Source organism: Glandiceps talaboti, chromosome 15 (genome assembly GCF_964340395.1).
Source record: "Glandiceps talaboti chromosome 15, keGlaTala1.1, whole genome shotgun sequence".
In the NCBI taxonomy this organism is placed as follows: domain Eukaryota; kingdom Metazoa; phylum Hemichordata; class Enteropneusta; family Spengelidae; genus Glandiceps; species Glandiceps talaboti.
The window spans coordinates 10,837,151-10,855,800 of record NC_135563.1 but is presented as its reverse complement, the minus strand read 5'-3'; the positions used below and the strand labels follow the sequence as shown (position 1 = coordinate 10,855,800).

The window sequence follows — 18,650 nt, the reverse complement described above, 5'->3', positions numbered from 1 at the left end:
AGGAGATGGTATCATAGCAATTTTGTATGGTGTGATATCCATGCATAAATGGTACAATTAATGCAGTTAGACTCGGAAATCTGTGCATTTTACTTGTATCCTCAGCTGATGCAAATGCAGAAAAGATGATTTAATAGAGCACCTGTATATTTGTACAAGTGTGTTACAGTGTTTGCCATAATACCATGAAACTGCAGTGTTCAACACCAAGAGATCCGTTCATTTGAATATTATACACAATTCCAGACTACATCAAAGGATGGGCCATTTGTCAGACTTTGTCACTAGATGTGTCACTTGTTTGTGTTGGTGAAACTCGTCATACTGTCCTTGGACAGGTCTTTTTATTTCATTTCTGTACAAGATTGCATCACTTTGCTTCCAAGTCCGTCTGTGTGTGTGTGTGTGTGTCTGTGTGTATGGACTATGTCTGTTAGTTGTTGTTTGCACTCCAGATTGCTGTCGATTACAGTGGAGTGCCCTCAACGACAAATATGTCTGTCTCTGCATTGTGTCAAACTTTGAAATGTCATGGTAATTGAAAAAAACACAAAGCAGTGAATACATCTATACTACCATGGCAAGGAAATGCCGCCACATAATAGAGGAAACATAACTATAAATGAGGTTGAGATGACATCACTAAGCTGCAGTTGTCAGAAAGATAAACCATTCTGTTCTGGATACCAGTGATTTGTTTCGTCAGGCCCAATTGACTGTAACACTAAACAAACCAGCGAAAACTTTCAGTTGAAGTTTCCATGTTTCTCTCATTGCAAAACTCATCATGATTTTATGCCAAACGTTTGAGCAAGTTAACATTAGAGTGAAAAAAAAGGGACAGTCATTTTGATAAATACATACAAAAAAAAAGTTTAATTCTAAATATCACATATCAATCCTATCGTGTGTTTTTATGTATACGTAAGGTAGCTGTGACTTTATGATGTAAAAGTGTCTTAAAAAGTGTGTACAAACATACATAATCATAGCATGCAGCTCAAAAAAAAACCAAAAAAAAAAACCACCACCAAGTTGTGTTCCAATTCTTCTCGATACCCATATATGGTTAAATTCGTACTAGATGTATCAAGCAAGAATTCTCTCCAAACGGTGCTGCCTACAACAAGTGTTTTTATTAAAACATTCAGTTTTCACGTAGTGGAGTAGGGTTTTTTTTTTCCAAATATCTGATCGAAAATTTTCCATTTGATTTCAAAATTGTGAATAATTGAGTACAGCACTGACTTTTAGCAAGAATTAGCAGCCTTTAATTAAACCCTCTCATTTAGTATTAAATAGATCAATAATAATAATAATAATAATACATTCTTGTCTTGTATGCTTTCAAATCCAGACATTTATTCTAATTACATCGATTTTTTTCCCTAAATCATTTTTGCCAGATATAGTTTCTTTGTTTAGCAGACTACAGGTCACAGGTGAAAGGTCATAGGTCAATTTTAGAATAGCATGGTACATAATTATGCTTTCTACAGAATAGCTGTTACCATTTTGTAGTCGTGACCTTTGACCTGTGACCCGATCACTCTTATATTGAACTTACTTTTATTTCGAAAAAAAATAAAGGAAAAAAAGAGAAGAGTTTTGGTTCATACATAGGAGTATGTGTTCCACAACCATTCATTGTACACATCTTTGCAGTTTTTCTACATTTCTTAAAAACCAAGCATTTGCAGGAGTGCAGAGACTTAAATTGAAAAGATGATCCAAAAATTAATACATAGCTAGTTGTTCTTGGTAGACTAGTAGTGGCAGAAGTTTTGTTACTTAATTTTGGCAGCATTTTGTGTAGGTTAATAAAGATGTGAAGATGAAATATATGTAGTATTTGTATTTTTTTTTCCATATCGACTGTTAGTATTACCCTCTCTATAAATTGTGGAGTCATGATGGTCAAATGGTCCATAGCGGCATAATGACCCTTTGTACTCCCTCAACTTCCTGGTGAGCATACAATCCATTGCAGCTTCTGTACACGCATAGGATTAAAGCATTCACATTGCAACCTCTATCCTACCAGGTCCCCAATTATACAGCTGGGTTGACTGATGCACAGTCGTGATTCAAATCTTGCCCAAGGACTTTAGCCATTCAGAAAAAAAATGGTGGCAACAGGGCTCAAACCTGCAACCTGCAGATTCCAAGCCAGCAACTTTTTTTAACAATTCAACCATCATGACTCCACTATACTAATACAGGAGAATAAAATTTGTAAGGGAATTGAAAATGAAAGATCTGAAAATATCTGTTTAAATAAACTATGTATCATTCTTAATGATATCAGCTCCTTTCTCTGCAATCATTACGACTGCTGCGTTGACGGTAGCAGACACCAAGTGAGGCATGATTGACCCATCTACCACACGTACGTTCTCCAAACCTCGTACTCTGAACAAAAGCAAAAGCAGATTGTCAGAGACTCAAATGACATATTTATACATTTAGCCACAAACATACACTTGATTAGGCAAAGAAGAACTCTGTACCTGTCACATCATTCTGATTAAAATATGATGTGGTGAAAAACTGGCTAGATGCCTTTATTTACCTCAAATTTCCATCGTTTTGTGTTGTTTGTTTTGTTCCGAGTGATTGCCGCCCGGGGAAGGCAGCAATCATCTGGAACAAAACAAATGAAACAAAATGATGGAACTAAAAGTAAATAAAGACATAGCCGCTTTGATCAAATTGCAGTCACCTGTACAGCTAAATTCGGTAAAAAGTTTGACAATATGCTTAAATAGAAATGATGTCCCAAATACAGCAACACATGAAAAGCCATACAAATCCAGTACTGTTTGCATGACTTAGTGGGTCTGTGACTCTGTTGTCACTGAAACACCCCCCCCCCCCCCCATGGGAGTTACAATGGCAATATGGAATCACAGACAACTAATCATACAAAGTGGAGCAGCTACCATTCTGATAAAAATCTGATGTGAAAATGACTCAATTTCTTTATTTATCTCTATTTCCTTCTTTTATTGTTCTTAGTGTTGTTCCTAGCGCTGCAAATGTACACGGGGTTCAACACGTCTTCACCCCTCCACTATGGTTCCTCCCTATCTGCAACCTCGAGATTGTGAACAGATTTCATGGGAGGGTGAGATGTGTCGAACCCTGTGTAGCGTATATATTTCCAGAGCTATGTTACAAATACATACCTATCTTATGTTAGTATGCCATACCTACCTCAATGATGGGTCTACGACTGCCTTCATGTCGTCCTTAGCTCCCATTTTACAGGTTCCCACCACATGCATCATGGATAAGGTGAGATGTCGAATAACATGCTCCCAGTACATATCACTGTCTACCTCGTGAGGGCAGTTGTCAAATTTAAAGTATTCTGGAGTTACTCTGGAATTTGAAAAATTGCATGAATTATATTGTGCATGTCTGAGTATGAGTTCATGTACTGGTATATGTGAATCTCCGTATACATGACAGAACTGACTAAACAATTTCTCTGGTCCAATCTCCTTGTACAGTGCGCCCTCATCGGTTACATGGACTAGATGGTAGTAGATTGTCCTCTAGGAAGCGTCTCATGTAACCGATGAGGGCGCACTGTTCATTCAGAATTATTGTTAGTTCATGCACAGACCCTCTGGAGTCTATGGTGCATGCAGCTGGGTGCATGGCATGAAATAATACAGACGCGGGTGCACGCATAGATACTTCGATAAGTTACATACATGTATTACTTTACATTTATTTACACTTACCCGAGATCTTTAAAAGCAGTTGTCGCAGCTAATTTCTGAGCCACCCTTACTCCCTATTAACAAATAAAACATTTTAAACATCATTACTTAGAGGTCTTAGAATTGGCTCCATTGGTAAGCTGTACCCAATGTGGAAAACATCAGTAAAAGTAATACTCAAGCCAAACGGAAAATCAGTAAAAAGGTAAATTTAAAACAAATTAACATTACTTAGAAGGCTACCTCAGTATAGACATAGCATGCACAGAAATATTTCGTGTTTATGTAGTCGCTGTTACCCAGATTCTCGCCGCTGGGGGCTCTGCCTACGTGACTTTCCCAAGCGACTCTGGGTGGTCTCGTAGAAGAACCCATAGCAGTGAGTCTGGGTAACCGATTGTATACAGGCATATTCATGTCGCCATGGCGATGTCTGACTTTGTTAAAGTTCAATGCCACTATGGATGAAGCATATGACGTCAATTGACATACCCTTATAAGGGTCTGTACATCTTCGGGGTCTTCCAGATAGCGGGGATCAATTAATGGCGGCTCTAGAGGATCGTTACTTTTCAACGATAACTTTCCAATACTCTCTGGATGTTGAAGAACAGGTAATATCACCATGCCTTCTTTTGCTTCCATCTCTTCTCTACTTTTGTAGTGAAGTGTTTCGTTGAACCTGTCATGATATGAATGAATGGATTGCCAAAAGAATAAAAACATTATATTTCGCGAATGAATATTCATGGACTCTGGGTTCATACCGAGTAATGAAAATGTTCAACTCACAGAGTCAAACAATTTCGTGGAAGCGAATTCCAAATTTTCGCAACATTATATTTCGTTCAGTTACAGTTACATGTTGGTAACCTCCATAGTTTCATGAAATACTACTTTACTTAAAAATTCATTCATTTACCCCCCCCCCCCCCCCCCCCCGGCTTTTCGCTTTCACCGTAACCTCTACCGCTTGCCATTTTCAGCGTACACGTCTTTCTGTGTGTATCCATCACACTATAGACCTTCTATGTTCCGAAATACTGTGACAAGTTTGCTAGAACATTGACCACCACAGTAACCTGTCCTGTCATACTAAATGCAACTGGAAGTTATCCCAACGTGATCGTGACTTCAACATGTTACTGCTTTTGGATGAAATTAGCATACAGTTAACTTGTATAATGTCTACTTATTGGTATTTTAACAATACTTATTGTCGGTTGTCTGATAGAAAATACAACACTCCAGTTACATCTACTGCATTTAATATCAAATATGCTAAACTCACTCATCAGCAATATTACAACCTTCTTTCTCACCAGGACCCATAAAATAAAAGAACGGTAGAAAGAGGATCTGTATGTCTGGCCATGGAAGATGTTCCTATAAAATAATCATAATAGATTGTACATTTAACTATACTACAACACGTACATACATGCACACACACACATAGATAGATAGATAGATAGATAGATAGATAGATAGATAGATAGATAGATAGATAGATAGATAGATAGATAGATAGATAGATAGATAGATAACATACATACATACATACATACATACATACATACATACATACATACATACATACATACATACACACATACACACATACACACACACACACACATACATACATACATACATACATACATACATACATACATACATACATACATACATACATACATACATACTTGTACTCTGGCTGGGCGTTAAATTTCGACTACATACATACATATATACATACATACATACATACATACATACATACATACATGCATACATGCATGCATACATGCATACATGCATACATACATACACACACACACACACACACACACACACACACACATACATACATACATACATACATACATACATACATACATACATACATACATACATACATACATACATACATACATACATATGTATACATTGGAATTGTTACCTTTGTCTTAACGAAGCCAGTGGCGTCAGCCCCTTGACTTGATGTCCAATCCTGTGGAATATCATACTTTATTGATTACATTATAGCACAATTTAAGTATTCGTCATGATATTTACATTGTACACCTTTGCATGAAATTTGCATTTGTCTGACTCTTGCTTACCACTCGTAACGCACACTAGTGTGTTTTTTCGCTGATTGTACCTGTTCACTGAAAGTAAAACGCCAACCAAATTGAGTCACATCTATGCCTATTGTATCGTATATTACCGATAAAAAGATAAGACAAAAATGCTACATTTCCACACTAAACAAAGATGACATGCTATTATTAAAATCACAGTTAAAAATAGATAAATGAAATACAAATTTATCTTTTAAACAATAGAAAGAATATGCTATACTTACCATTGATATGCCGCCCCCTGTACCATTGAACCTTATCAATGTCATGTAGTGATTCTGTTCAAGAAGAAATTGTCAATTATCACCAGGTACGAAAATAGCTAGTCTGTGAGGTACGTCGTGACGGGGCGCCCTCACACATCGGTCAGCCCCTCCCAGCCGGTGAGGGCGGAACGACATGGCGTTACAGGCTAGAAAATAGCTTGAATCTTGTACAATTTTTGCATGTCGGTGGGCCTTTTCTAGCCGTTTATTGAAGATTCCATTCATTCGTTTTTTCTCAGATAAATGTATCATGAAAAACGTCTGGGCTGATTTTATCTTTATCCCAGCGCGTTTGGACATCAATTGCTTAGGAAAATTTATTTTATTTTATTTATTTATTTATTTATTTATTCAGCTTTGACAAATAAATAAAGTCAGGATGAGTAGAAAGCGACCCTCCTCAATGTTCGGTGTTAATGCAGGAGGAAACCAGAGTACCCGGGGAAAACCTGCATTGTCAAACTGAACAATACTCTTCTTACTTACAGCGTGATAAATTTAATCAAACCCTGAATGGGGTTCGAACCCTGACCGCTGTGGTAAGAGGCAAGTGGTTTAACCACTAAGCCACCGACTACCCTCCAACCCTCCATTTTGACATAATCCTGCAACATGAATAAAGAATCGGGTTTACTCTTTAATTTAGATTTTAAAAAAAATATAACTGCCAAACGTTCATCTAGTTACAAGAGGTACACCCAAAATGTTGCCACAATACTATATTGCCCAGGAATGGACAATAAAAATGTATTTGTTATTATTTTTTGACTTGACTTGACTTAACTTGACTTGACTTGACCTAACTTGGCTGACTTGGTCAATGTTTAGATATTTGCAGTGTACACACATGACAGTGGTGAATATGTTATATAACTTTCTAGGTCTGACTTAGATATGACGTCACAAGAGTATCTCACCTGCATGTTTTCCCCAACAGGTAGATCACATACCACCTGTATTCCCAACTCCTCTAAATGTTCTTTGGGTCCAATGCCAGACAACATCAACAGCTGCAACATAATTACAACGATATTTTGTATAGACGTTGGGGGAAGGGGAGAGAGGAGGAAAGGGAGAGGGGGTCTCTCGTCAACGTCTATATCTTGATATGGCTTCTTCGTTAATCATAATGGTAATGTCAAACGTGAACGATTATAGATGAAAGATTCGTCGTTGAGGGCACTCGTCAGAATCACTCGCTACTGACTTGAACCTCAGACCACTACTTCGTTAGTGGTCTGAGCTTGAACATGACAAGTCATGACCCTGGAAATAAAAAGTGTACACAAATGGAAAGCACAGAATGAAAGTTTACGGGAAAGCCCCACGTTGTTACTTATATACTTTGCATATATATTCATTTATGTGAGTGGATCAACTTTGCTTGAGGGCGCTCTTCATATCAAATCTAACTGTCAATATACAGTGATGTGATTGGTTACGACACGATTCTGTTACAGAGCAGGAATCATACAGATCACAGTCTAGAAAAGGTTTTACAAGTAATTCCATGTAACGGATTACTAACAACAATTTTTCTGTCAGCAAAGTAAAGGATAAAATCATACGGTGAAAATGTCACATGTAAGCCGAAAATGGCTTATTTTAACTCACTATTTAGAAAATAAAGCCGCATAGATTCCGTAGAAAACAATCAAACAAACAAGCAAAGTGTACCTTAGGAGATGCGATCGCCCCAGCGGACAAAATCAGTTCTTTACATATCTTCACTTCACCTTCGGTTTCGCCTTGGACGAATTTCATTGTTTTTGCCGTCTTGTCTTCGAATAAAATCTGTTTAAAAATTGCACATAATAATCGCGAACAGAATCGTATACAAACTGGGAAAACTTAGAGAAAGGCTTTATCGGGAAATTAAAGGGAAGGGAAGGAAAGAGAAACATATGTGCCCCATAATGATACATGTATTCCATGACATTTTATGAGTGAAACCTAAAACCATATAGTAAAAGTTTATATAAGCGAACGTAAAAATATATATGACACATCGCAAATCAAACCAAAAGAAACTATCGTCACTAACAATGATACTACTTCCATAAATAGTAAGACAAATGTTTGATATGCCTTCAGAAAGTATGGGAGGAAGGTCTGAATTTTATTTTATTGTTTTCTTCTATTTTTCGTTTTTGACAAATTGCTTCAACCCTAAGATAAGATACTCGTTGGTCACAATACTTCTGCCAGTGACAATTTGGTGAATGTATAAACAAAGTACACGAAGACAATAATATATGATTTAGACGAACACAATATGCAGACTGTACTGTATAGATTCAACTACATTCTGAAGAGACGTGATTTCTCTGCAAAGGGACTTTTTTTTTAATAAAAAAATTGACTTTAGAATGACAATTTTAAATTGTCACTTTTTTATGTTTAATGTAAACGCAAGTTTAAATTTACACGGCAATAGCAGTAAATACTAACCATTTTACCTTTTCGAACTTAAAACAAAATGTTTAGTGTCGGCCGCTAATGGTCTGGTAATGGCGGATTATTTGAGAAACCCGTTTTGTTATTTGGCCGGAGAGTGTTACATATACTAATTTCTATCTATCAACTTACCTTTGTCACACAAGTGTTAGTCCAGATTGTTAAATTTTTTCTTGCTTTAACGGCTGGTGTCAGATATGCATGGGCGCTGCTGTCACGTTTACCATCAATTATATTTCCTTGAGTGAAGTTAAAACAATCCTGTGGGGAGAATTCTGTAAAGTTACTTGTAATCTTAGGAAAAATCAAGGTCAATCAAAATAATTCAGATTCTTAGAAAGAAAGGGGAGTGGTAATGAAGAGGTAACGCCCACAAACTGACGAACGACGGGAATGACTGGGGGTAATACCAGAAAGTATGCAATTATAGAGACTTATAGCATTGCAAGTCTTAGAATGGATCACTCGATATAGGAAGTGCAATTTGGGGATTATTACGAAGGTACGGTCAGTTACATCAGAGACGTGTATACGTCCCTGTTACATACATCCTCAGACCATCCTCTGAGATATTTCTGACACAATACCATATATGTAACGGGCGCTCACAAAACAACAAACGTCATCAGTGAACATAACAGCTAAAAAAGAAATCGCATTGTGTACACTACATTGGATTTTAATCAGAGTGGTCTAAACCATTGGCTTGAAGAGTCAGACGTTTCCTATGTTATCGACCCTATGAATAGCCAAGTTTCAGATGAAAAGCCGACCCATGTTTTTTGATTTTGTCGTGAAAAAGTGACCCATTTGAGCCGAATACCTGTATACCTTTTTATGGGAATACACCCCCCCCCCCCCCCCATCGATTCGATTCCGGATTCTCATACAATCCATGGCCACTCAATGAAAGAAAGAAATGTATCATATATAACAGGAAAAATCATTACAAATATTATATATTGCGGCTTTCTATCGACTGTTTCGTTTTTCTAGTACACTGATGCATGACCAGCATTGTCAAGGAAACGTACGAGCAACAACAAGTAGCCTGCCGTCAATGTTCAAATGGACATGAAAGGGTTCATTACTTACCGTATTGTTGAAATCGTTCAAGTCCTTAATGGCATACCCTACCTCCTCGGCTATGAAAAGAAAACAAATAACATTCCTAGTTTACTTGTATGGTCTCTGTTTTGATACATTAGCATCCACTAATGATTTTTTGCATTCAACAGTTTGTCTAATCAACGCATTCACCTACGCCACCTACCTACCTACCCACCCATCTAACTACCGACATACACACACACACCCCCACCACCACCACCACCACCACCACCACCACCACCCTACATACCGGTACTACCTATTCACTATCAATCAACAAACCTCTCTACCAACACACCTATCTACGTGGCCCACCATCCATCTACTTCTGTATCTCTCTACCTGTCTAGCTGTGACGTATTGTTCACATCAATTAATCACGTTGTCCTACCTGCAAATTTTACATCGAATCAGAAAAGTTCTATTTAGGTCGCGCGATCTTATCCCTATTTATCAAACGTTTAAAAAAAAGACAAAAAAAAGACAGAAAGTATTTTGACCTTGTCCTTTATCTGTTGGTTTTCATCATTTTGGTCCAAAAATAAGAATTCACTTCAAAAGGTTGTTTCAATTTGTGCTAATATAATTAGAATATCACAGAGACAGCCTGTCATTCTTTTATAACCAACAAGTCCTGAGGAAAGTTGACCATGCTCAGTTTTAACTATTCAGAATAGCATTTTATTACATATGTCTGAAATTTACACCCTTCCATCTGGAAGACGTTTCAGACTCGGGTGCCTGGCTTGCTTTCCTCGATGTCTGAACAATACGAAAACTTCCCTGATTTACACTTCTACAAAATACAAGGAACAAAGTTCTTAAGAAACGATAATATGAGGTGATGATACCCCCAATTTGAGCGAGGCCCTGTATTCTCAATTTCTTATTTACAGTCTGTAATGGCCTATTCAAACTGACTAATTTTGAGACAAGTTCCGTATTTTAAAATATATATATATATATATATATATATATATATATATATATATATATACCTACCGGCTTTAACAAGCATCTCAGCAAACTTGCATCTCGGTAAGATATCTGTAACTGCTAACGGTCCTTCCTTGCTGTGGACATCACTCTTCAAATACTCTTCACTGCAAAAAATATTGTAGCTGTCAGACGTACAACGCTTTAAAAAAACAAGTTGGATGGTCTAAGTGCAGACTAAGGATACACAGCAAATGTGAACTTGGAAAAAAAGAATAACTTTGTAGCAATTGTTAAACTTATTCTGTGAAGTGTTTGGATTTCACCGCTTTTCTGAGAGATTTAGCTTTGTACTACTAACTTTGAACTTTGTTACTTCTGTGGCTGCAGTGTACGTGTGTACATGTACTCACCCTAGGACCTTGGGTTGAAGTACCCTTTCCTTTCAAATCATGAACTTTAAACTGATAAGTCTGTTTGTTACTGGTGTGGCTGCAGTGTACGTATGTACATACTCACCCTAGGACCTTCGATTGAAGTACCTTTTTCTCATATTGACTTTTAATCAGCTAATGTTATAAATCTCATTTAGCTGAATTTGATACGATAACGGCCACAAAAATACTACTAGTACTAACTTTGTATTATGTTCACATTTTATGAAATATGGCAGGACATCGTCATAGCTCCACCCTTGTGCTCCAAGCCTAGCCCAAGAATCATAGTCTTCTTTGCATCCTCGAGTGTAAAGCATAAAATTGATAGAACTGGACCCACCAAGAACCTTGGAGAAAATAGAAGATAAAATATTCAATTGAACTGTTAATTCTAAATTAAATGTAAATTTCATGTTTGTTGGGTAATTCATAAAGGAACAGAAAATCCCCATTCCATTCATAATGTAATAAGTACATATGCATACATACACACACACATACATACATACATACATACATACATACATACATACATACATACATACATACATACATACATACACACACACATACATACATACATACACACACACACACATACATACATACATACATACATACATACATACATACATACATACATACATACATACATACATACATACATACATACATACATACGTACATACGTACGTACATACGTACATACGTACATACGTACATACGTACATACGTACGTACATACATACATACATACATACATACATACATACATACATACATACATACATACATACGCACGCACGCACACACACACACATACATACATACATACATACATACATACATACATACATACATACATACATACATGTATACATGCATACACGCATACACGCATACATACATGCATACATGCATACATACACGCATGCATGCATTACACACACACACACACACATACATACATACATACATACATACATACATACATACATACATACATACATACATACATACAAACAAACAAACAAACAAACAAACAAACATACATACATACATACACACACACACACACACATACATACATACATACATACATACATACATACATACATACATACATACATACATACATACATACATACATACATACATACATACATTATAATAGCTAGATATGTATCATACCTTTCCACTGTTCCAGAGGCAGGAACGATCTTTCAACGCAAGACATGAATCCTTCTGTGGAACACTCTGCAGATTTATAAGCACATCAATAAATACAGTTACACGTATTTCCTATATGTGTACACCATGTTGCTTGAAGTATCAAATCGCGAGGCAATTATCAAACTATATATGTTTACACGTTCGGCCGATGATACCACATAGTGTAGTTATAATAGCGCAGTATAGTGTAGTGTGACATAGCATGGTATAATATTGTGTGGTGTAGTGTAGTAGAAACTGCCCGTCGTACAGTTGCGTTTCTTTGCATCAACAGAAAAAATTACTTTGGTTTGCAAGAATGGTACAACGTACAAAAATGTCAACATAAATTTCTTTGGAAACATTTCACTTTGAAGAGTTGTAGCGACTGGTATCACTGCTACTGTCAATCATGGGATATCGACCGAATGAACAAATGCTGGAGAATTTTCGTCACCAATAGTGTTCGTGGCCTACCTTATACTTCCAATCTATATCTGAACGTAGTAAGGAGCCTGCCTGTATAGGTATATGTATTTCAGGTTTCGAGTCTTCGGGTCCAGCCTCTACTAGCAACACACTCACGTCTTCATTTTCAGACAACCGATTTGCGAGGACACAACCCGCACTACCAGCTCCAATAATAACATAGTCGTAAGTGTTCTCGCTATCCGTCGCCATTTTAAACACGGCATGCGAGGTCAGGGCACAATACAACTTTACTCTTGGGTTTAGCAATTCTAAAATGTAATATATAGTACACAGTACGCGAGGTCAGAATGGGGTGACACTAAAACGGATGACAACCGACTCGAATGAGAGAAAACGAATGACAGCACTTACAGTATGTACACAGTGGAAAAACAGCCTTCTTCTACATCTTAAGAAATAGAAAAGGGTGTCATGCCACTGTTTACGTATTAAAGTGCTGTCATTTCTGTGTCAAAGCATTCAAATTACTAGTACTGTGTCATTCCACTTATGCTATTGAGTGCCGGCTGTCAATCCGGTCCACTCTTTCTTGAAATAGTGTAAAGTGTGTCATTCAACTATTTGAATGTAAGAAAGCTTAAGGGTGTCATTCCTAAACCTAAACCCTCTTACGGTGCGCGATATTGGATTAAATGCAAATTCAGATTTATAAGCAAGGTGCGCGCTGCGCATGCTCTGTACCAATATTTTAAATTTCTTCCATAATGACTGAGCTACATATTTCATTTTTTTCAGAAAATTGAAATTATCAATATATGTAGTAAATATATATCTGAACAGAAAAGACCCCACCGATCATACAATAACAATAGTTCTAGATAAGGCCTATTATCTTCATCTCACCTTCCTTTGTACTAAAGAAATATATACATGTAAAAGAGGAAAAGACAGCTTGTTATGGCTAGGATATAACCAAGGTAAGGCAATTAAGACATAGTCGTATTGAAATTAGCCACCGTCCGCCATCAAAATACAAAATTAACCACAAGCGACCACACTGCAAAAACATTGGCTAACGTGAGATACACATATATTTCGCTGTCATTGAAATTGATAAATATCTCATGAATTGTTTACTCCTTATACAGCTCAGTTCAACCTCTGTGACATTTTCCACGACATTTGGGTTTTTTAAACGAAAATATGAAACGAATCTGGAATGTATGTATGTATGTATGTATGTATGTATGTATGTATGTATGTATGTATGTATGTATGTATGTATGTATGTATGTATGTATGTGTGTGTGCGTGTGTGTGTGTGCGTGTATGTGTGTATGTGTATGTATGTATGTGTGTGTGTATGTTATATGTATGTACATTGTATGTATGTATGTATGTATGTATGTATGTATGTATGTACGTACGTATGTATGTACGTACGTACGTATGTATGTATGTATGTATGTATGTATGTATGTATGTATGTATGTATGTATGTATGTATGTATGTATGTATACAAGTAATAAATGCCGTCCGGGTAAATACACGCCGACGTAGGAGGCGTGTATTGCCGGGATGGCATTTATCTTGTACCCCCCCCCCCCCCGGGAACTTCATTGTGGTGATATATTCTTCCCAGGAAGAACTTCATACACTCATCGTATGTGTTTTGATTTCCGATAAGGAGACCGTACCGACGCCTAAAGCCGACAACATTGATACACACCGGTGTCAACATTCGATGTCACACACGTATATCATTACATATACGTTGTGACGAAAATAGCAATTCCATCATGATGGACAGTGCATTTCATACCAGCAACCTGCAGTGGCCCGCAACCCGAACAATAGTTACACATATAGAATCATGCTGAATGCGCAGTAGAATGCGCAATGTTGTGTCGTCCTCACGTAGTAACTTGACAAGTTAAAAGTGTCCCTCTCTCCACACGCGTACTCGCTGTCTATGATCAACCGAACAATGATGTCGGCAAAGCTTGCAACTGGTGCTCAAATGCCTCTCATTGGTTTTGGAACGTACAACGTAAGTATTACGTGTTGCAATCGCATCATTCACCAGTACCTTAGCCAAGGGGGGCAGCTACCCCCCCCCCCCTGAGATTTTGCAAAAAAGAAAGAAAAAAGCTCCTTTTTGAATACATAGCGATGCTATTAAAATCGTTATTTACGTGACGATTCCTAGCATGCGCGATTTAAATGAATAGTTCACTAAAGTGACTGTACACTGACTCCTCGCTAATATGTATCTTATATCGCTATTGTACACTGGCTTAACTTTGAATTAAAATGTGTCCAGTTAAAAATTGTAACTTTTTGCAGCAAATTAAAAATTCGTTGTGCGGGAAAGTACAAACGAAGTGCGCACATGCACTGTAAATTTTCCGCGAGTAACAGTGGTCTTGAAAGTCTCCTTCATTTGAAGATAGCAAGTCGCAATTATATTGTCAGCGAATGAAACTCAAAAAATAAGACGGAAAAAGTCGTTCAACGTGAGGTCGCCTGCTATGCTGCATGCAGTGATTCCGAAGATGCGCTCGATCTCATCCTTATTATATTAAAACATTTCATACAGATAAAACGGCAGATCTCTTTTTGGAAAATTTGGTGGCCCTGAAAAACGATTAAACTTGGTACGCAATTTAAGATCCACTATTTGAAGATATTTCTTTCAATAATTGTGTTCGACGTTGTCTTTGGTTAATGTCGTTTGATATAATTATCTCATTGCACACTGACACTAGCGTTATTCCGCGCGCGCAATTCATTTTGAAGCGACGATTTGCTATGGAAAGAATGGAACTGAATTAGTAAACAGAGCTGTACCACAGGGTAAAGGACCAATGATCAATTTTGTACTCGCGATTTTCCGGATCTCTAATATTATTTTCTGTATATTTCAAATAAAGTTTTAAATACTGTTTCCTCTCACTGTTTTTTTTCTATTTTCTACCTGTTATCAATGTCTTATCTGCGTTTATCTGCTTTGCATTAATTAGTAGCTTGCTAGAACAAACTCACTATTTGCCCAAATTAGCGCATTATGCCGTGAGTGTAAACATCTACTGATCCGACTAAATGGTAATACACGGTGTATTACCATTAGTGGTATCAGTAGATGTTTACACTCACGGTATAATGCGTTAATTTGGGCAAATAGTGAGTTTGTTCTAGCAAGCTACTAATTAATGCAAAGCTGATAAACTCAGATAAGACATTGATATCAGATAGGAAATAGAAAAAAACAGTAAGAGGAAACAGTATATAACACTTTATTTGAAATGTACAGAAAATAATATCAGAAATCCGGAAAATCGCGAGTACAAAATTGATCATTGGTCCTTTACCCTGTGGCTGTACCTTCGACATCAAAATCTGAACTTCAATTTCCATTATAATGATAATGACAAGGAGAATTCAGTGAGTTCACCTTGGGTTCCGACATAAACGAGGCCATAACATTTTTTTGAGTTGGGTAAAGAAAATTATTATTTTGTTATGTTACTTATTTCAGAAAGCAACATCCATTTTTTTCCTTTGAATGTGACATCTTTCCGGCAACTACTTTGACAGATACGACATTAGGCCAGAAAAAATGAAAAAGCTGTTCCACCTACCCATATAGTTTTTTTCTGGTGATGGGCAATATATCCTCATGTGGGTTTCGCATTTTTTCAAAATTAAGGATATTTCTTTATATTTTCTGAATAGTACATGTAAAAAGAATATACATTTGAGTCTATTCCAAATTATATAATATCTTATACAGTGGTTTACTTGGCTCTCATGTTGCATACAAGCATGAATTGAGATTAAATATCCAATGTGCACTAAAAAGAATTGAACAAAAGTTTACGACCATTGGGGCATCAAAAAACTGAAAGTCTTGAAATGTTTTGCTTTTTATTCGGGATTTTGAGGAACCGAATTAAACTTCGGGAGAAGTTATTTACCGTGTGCACATCCGCAAAATATCTTTCAGCTTTGCCACAACAAAATACACTTTCATATAATATGTAATGCATACATAATTGTTTCAATTCTGGTATTATGTGTATGTTTTGATATTTTTTGTCTCTAAATGGCCTCATACACTGTATTATTTTCACCTTTGGAGTTATCTTCTTCCAATGCATCATTGCACCATATGATTTTATATCTCCACCGTAGTGTAGGTGACAGAATGGGTGGCTAAAACAATGCTTGAGTTTCAATTGGCAGGACTTAACATTTTTTGAGAAGAGAGGGTGAGAGAAACTACACCATTTGTTTAACCGTAAATTATGTACATTTCCTAACTGTAGCTATGCAGACAAATTGCATGAGATAGTATCAAGATGACTGAATAAGTTCTATCTAAACTTGACCTGAAATATGTTGCTATCATTATATATAGTTTGTTTTATCCTTGTCAAGCATTGTGAAAAAATGAAATCGACCAACTTATCAAATGTGATGGGTTAGGTTACCTGTTGACCAGCATTTTTTACTGTTTCTGACCTTACATATGACATTTAATTGCGTATGCTAAAATGTATATTATGTTAATTGCATGCAAATTTATGTAAATTAGCACTTTTCTAAATTTTAAATGCATGGTTGCACCAAGACAAATTTCTGCCCCTCTTGGCAATTTGGTCAGGCTACGCCCCTGTACACATACCTGCACGTCGCCTTCGAAGCTTGGATAACTGAACACGGCTGGGCAATCTATCAATTTAGGAGAGACATTACATATAGTTTAGCGTGACATGCCCCACGTTACTATTTATAACCTGTTCCATGGGGTTAGCTTACAACCTTTCGAGTTGATGTCGATATCATAATGTAAATGAACGGTATTTAAGGTGAAATCCATAAGATCGATCGAGGAGGTGCACACCGAGAATAAACAGTTCAGAGTCTGTCTGCATGGTGTGACCTTTAGACTAGGATATAGTTACGTTGGTAGTATTATATTGTAGTACATTTACCAGGCAAATTTATACTATCTGCAAATGTTGACCAACTGCCACAACGAAATGAACTTTTTAAAACAAATTCATACGCGTATTAAAATGTTTCATATACCGCCTGTCTATTTAGAATCACCACACACACACACACACACACACACACACACACACACTCATAAACATGTATATATTACATTGACAAAATATTGTTAATATCAATATAAAGACTCGTCATTTTTAATAATTGCAAATCGCAATGACATCGATATATTCCATGTTCCCGCTGTCTTATGTGGTACATGGTTATGGCCATAATCTAAATAGACCAGCATATTTTGAACATTGAGCTAAAAACATTTAGATCTGTATAACATACACTGAATCATGATTGGCTGTGATCGACAACTCGTTGGCCAATGGAGTGTCTTGTTGTATTCACGGTGTAGTTTAAAGTTTCTAACCACATGGCTTATCACAAACATGTCTCGAATATTTTGAATATTTTGCTTTTGAAGATGTGTTGTCTTTATTTCAAAGCACCCTTCAACAACTTTTTCTGCTATAAAATAACTTGAGGGCGATCTAAGATATATGAGTTTCAATCAAGACAGTTGACCGAGAGATGTGTGTCGTAGTCACAGTGCCTTGATCATTCAAGATGCATTGAGATAGGCATGGTATAAGTTTGTGGCATGTCACGTGACATCGATAATTCCATGTTCTTTATTTTTCACTTATTTCTCAACATCAAATCTGTGTTTCTGCCTTTGTGATTTCATTCCTTTATTTTGTACTGCTACACTGTAGTGCAAGGAAGTTGGCCAGGCCGTGAAAACTGCCCTCAACGTCGGTTACCGCCACATCGATTGTGCTTTCGTTTATGGAAACGAATGTGAAATTGGAGACGCATTGCAGACGAAATTTAAAGACGGGCCATTAAAG

General features: G+C 36.8%; 2 protein-coding genes across 2 annotated transcripts in view; one reads left to right on the top strand and one right to left on the bottom strand.

Annotated features, from left to right (window-relative positions):
• Window positions 1-915: 915 nt before the first annotated feature.
• LOC144446433 (glucose dehydrogenase [FAD, quinone]-like) lies at window positions 916-12,981 on the bottom strand. The gene is made up of 15 exons (XM_078136195.1): window positions 12,774-12,981; window positions 12,276-12,341; window positions 11,286-11,431; window positions 10,714-10,814; window positions 9,697-9,746; window positions 8,734-8,862; window positions 7,822-7,938; window positions 7,062-7,154; window positions 6,103-6,156; window positions 5,695-5,745; window positions 5,023-5,117; window positions 4,224-4,413; window positions 3,753-3,805; window positions 3,217-3,384; window positions 916-2,412 (listed from the first exon to the last, which is right to left on the bottom strand). Exons 1-15 carry the CDS (start codon window positions 12,975-12,977, stop codon window positions 2,283-2,285), a joined length of 1,647 nt encoding a protein of 548 aa, XP_077992321.1. The 5' UTR covers window positions 12,978-12,981; the 3' UTR covers window positions 916-2,282.
• A 1,714-nt stretch (window positions 12,982-14,695) lies between these two features.
• The window catches only part of LOC144446434 (aldo-keto reductase family 1 member C15-like), an 8,545-nt gene continuing 4,590 nt past the window's right edge, over window positions 14,696-18,650 (top strand). Inside the window, exons 1-2 of the mRNA XM_078136196.1 lie at window positions 14,696-14,779; window positions 18,516-18,650. The exon at window positions 18,516-18,650 is cut by the window's right edge and continues 27 nt beyond it. Of these exons, the coding sequence (XP_077992322.1) occupies window positions 14,702-14,779; window positions 18,516-18,650 (213 nt within the window). The 5' untranslated portion in view covers window positions 14,696-14,701. The remainder of the gene's footprint in view (window positions 14,780-18,515) is intronic.

Bases quoted from the DNA above. Each gene is read 5' to 3' on its own strand.
- LOC144446433 (XM_078136195.1), bottom strand. From the start codon at position 12,977: ATGGCGACGGATAGCGAGAACACTTACGACTATGTTATTATTGGAGCT. The intron at 8,863-9,696 runs GTAAGTAATGAA...TTCTCCCCACAG, and splicing joins TGAACGATTTCAACAATACG to GATTGTTTTAACTTCACTCA. The intron at 5,746-6,102 runs GTAAGTATAGCA...GATATTCCACAG, and splicing joins CAGGGGGCGGCATATCAATG to GATTGGACATCAAGTCAAGG.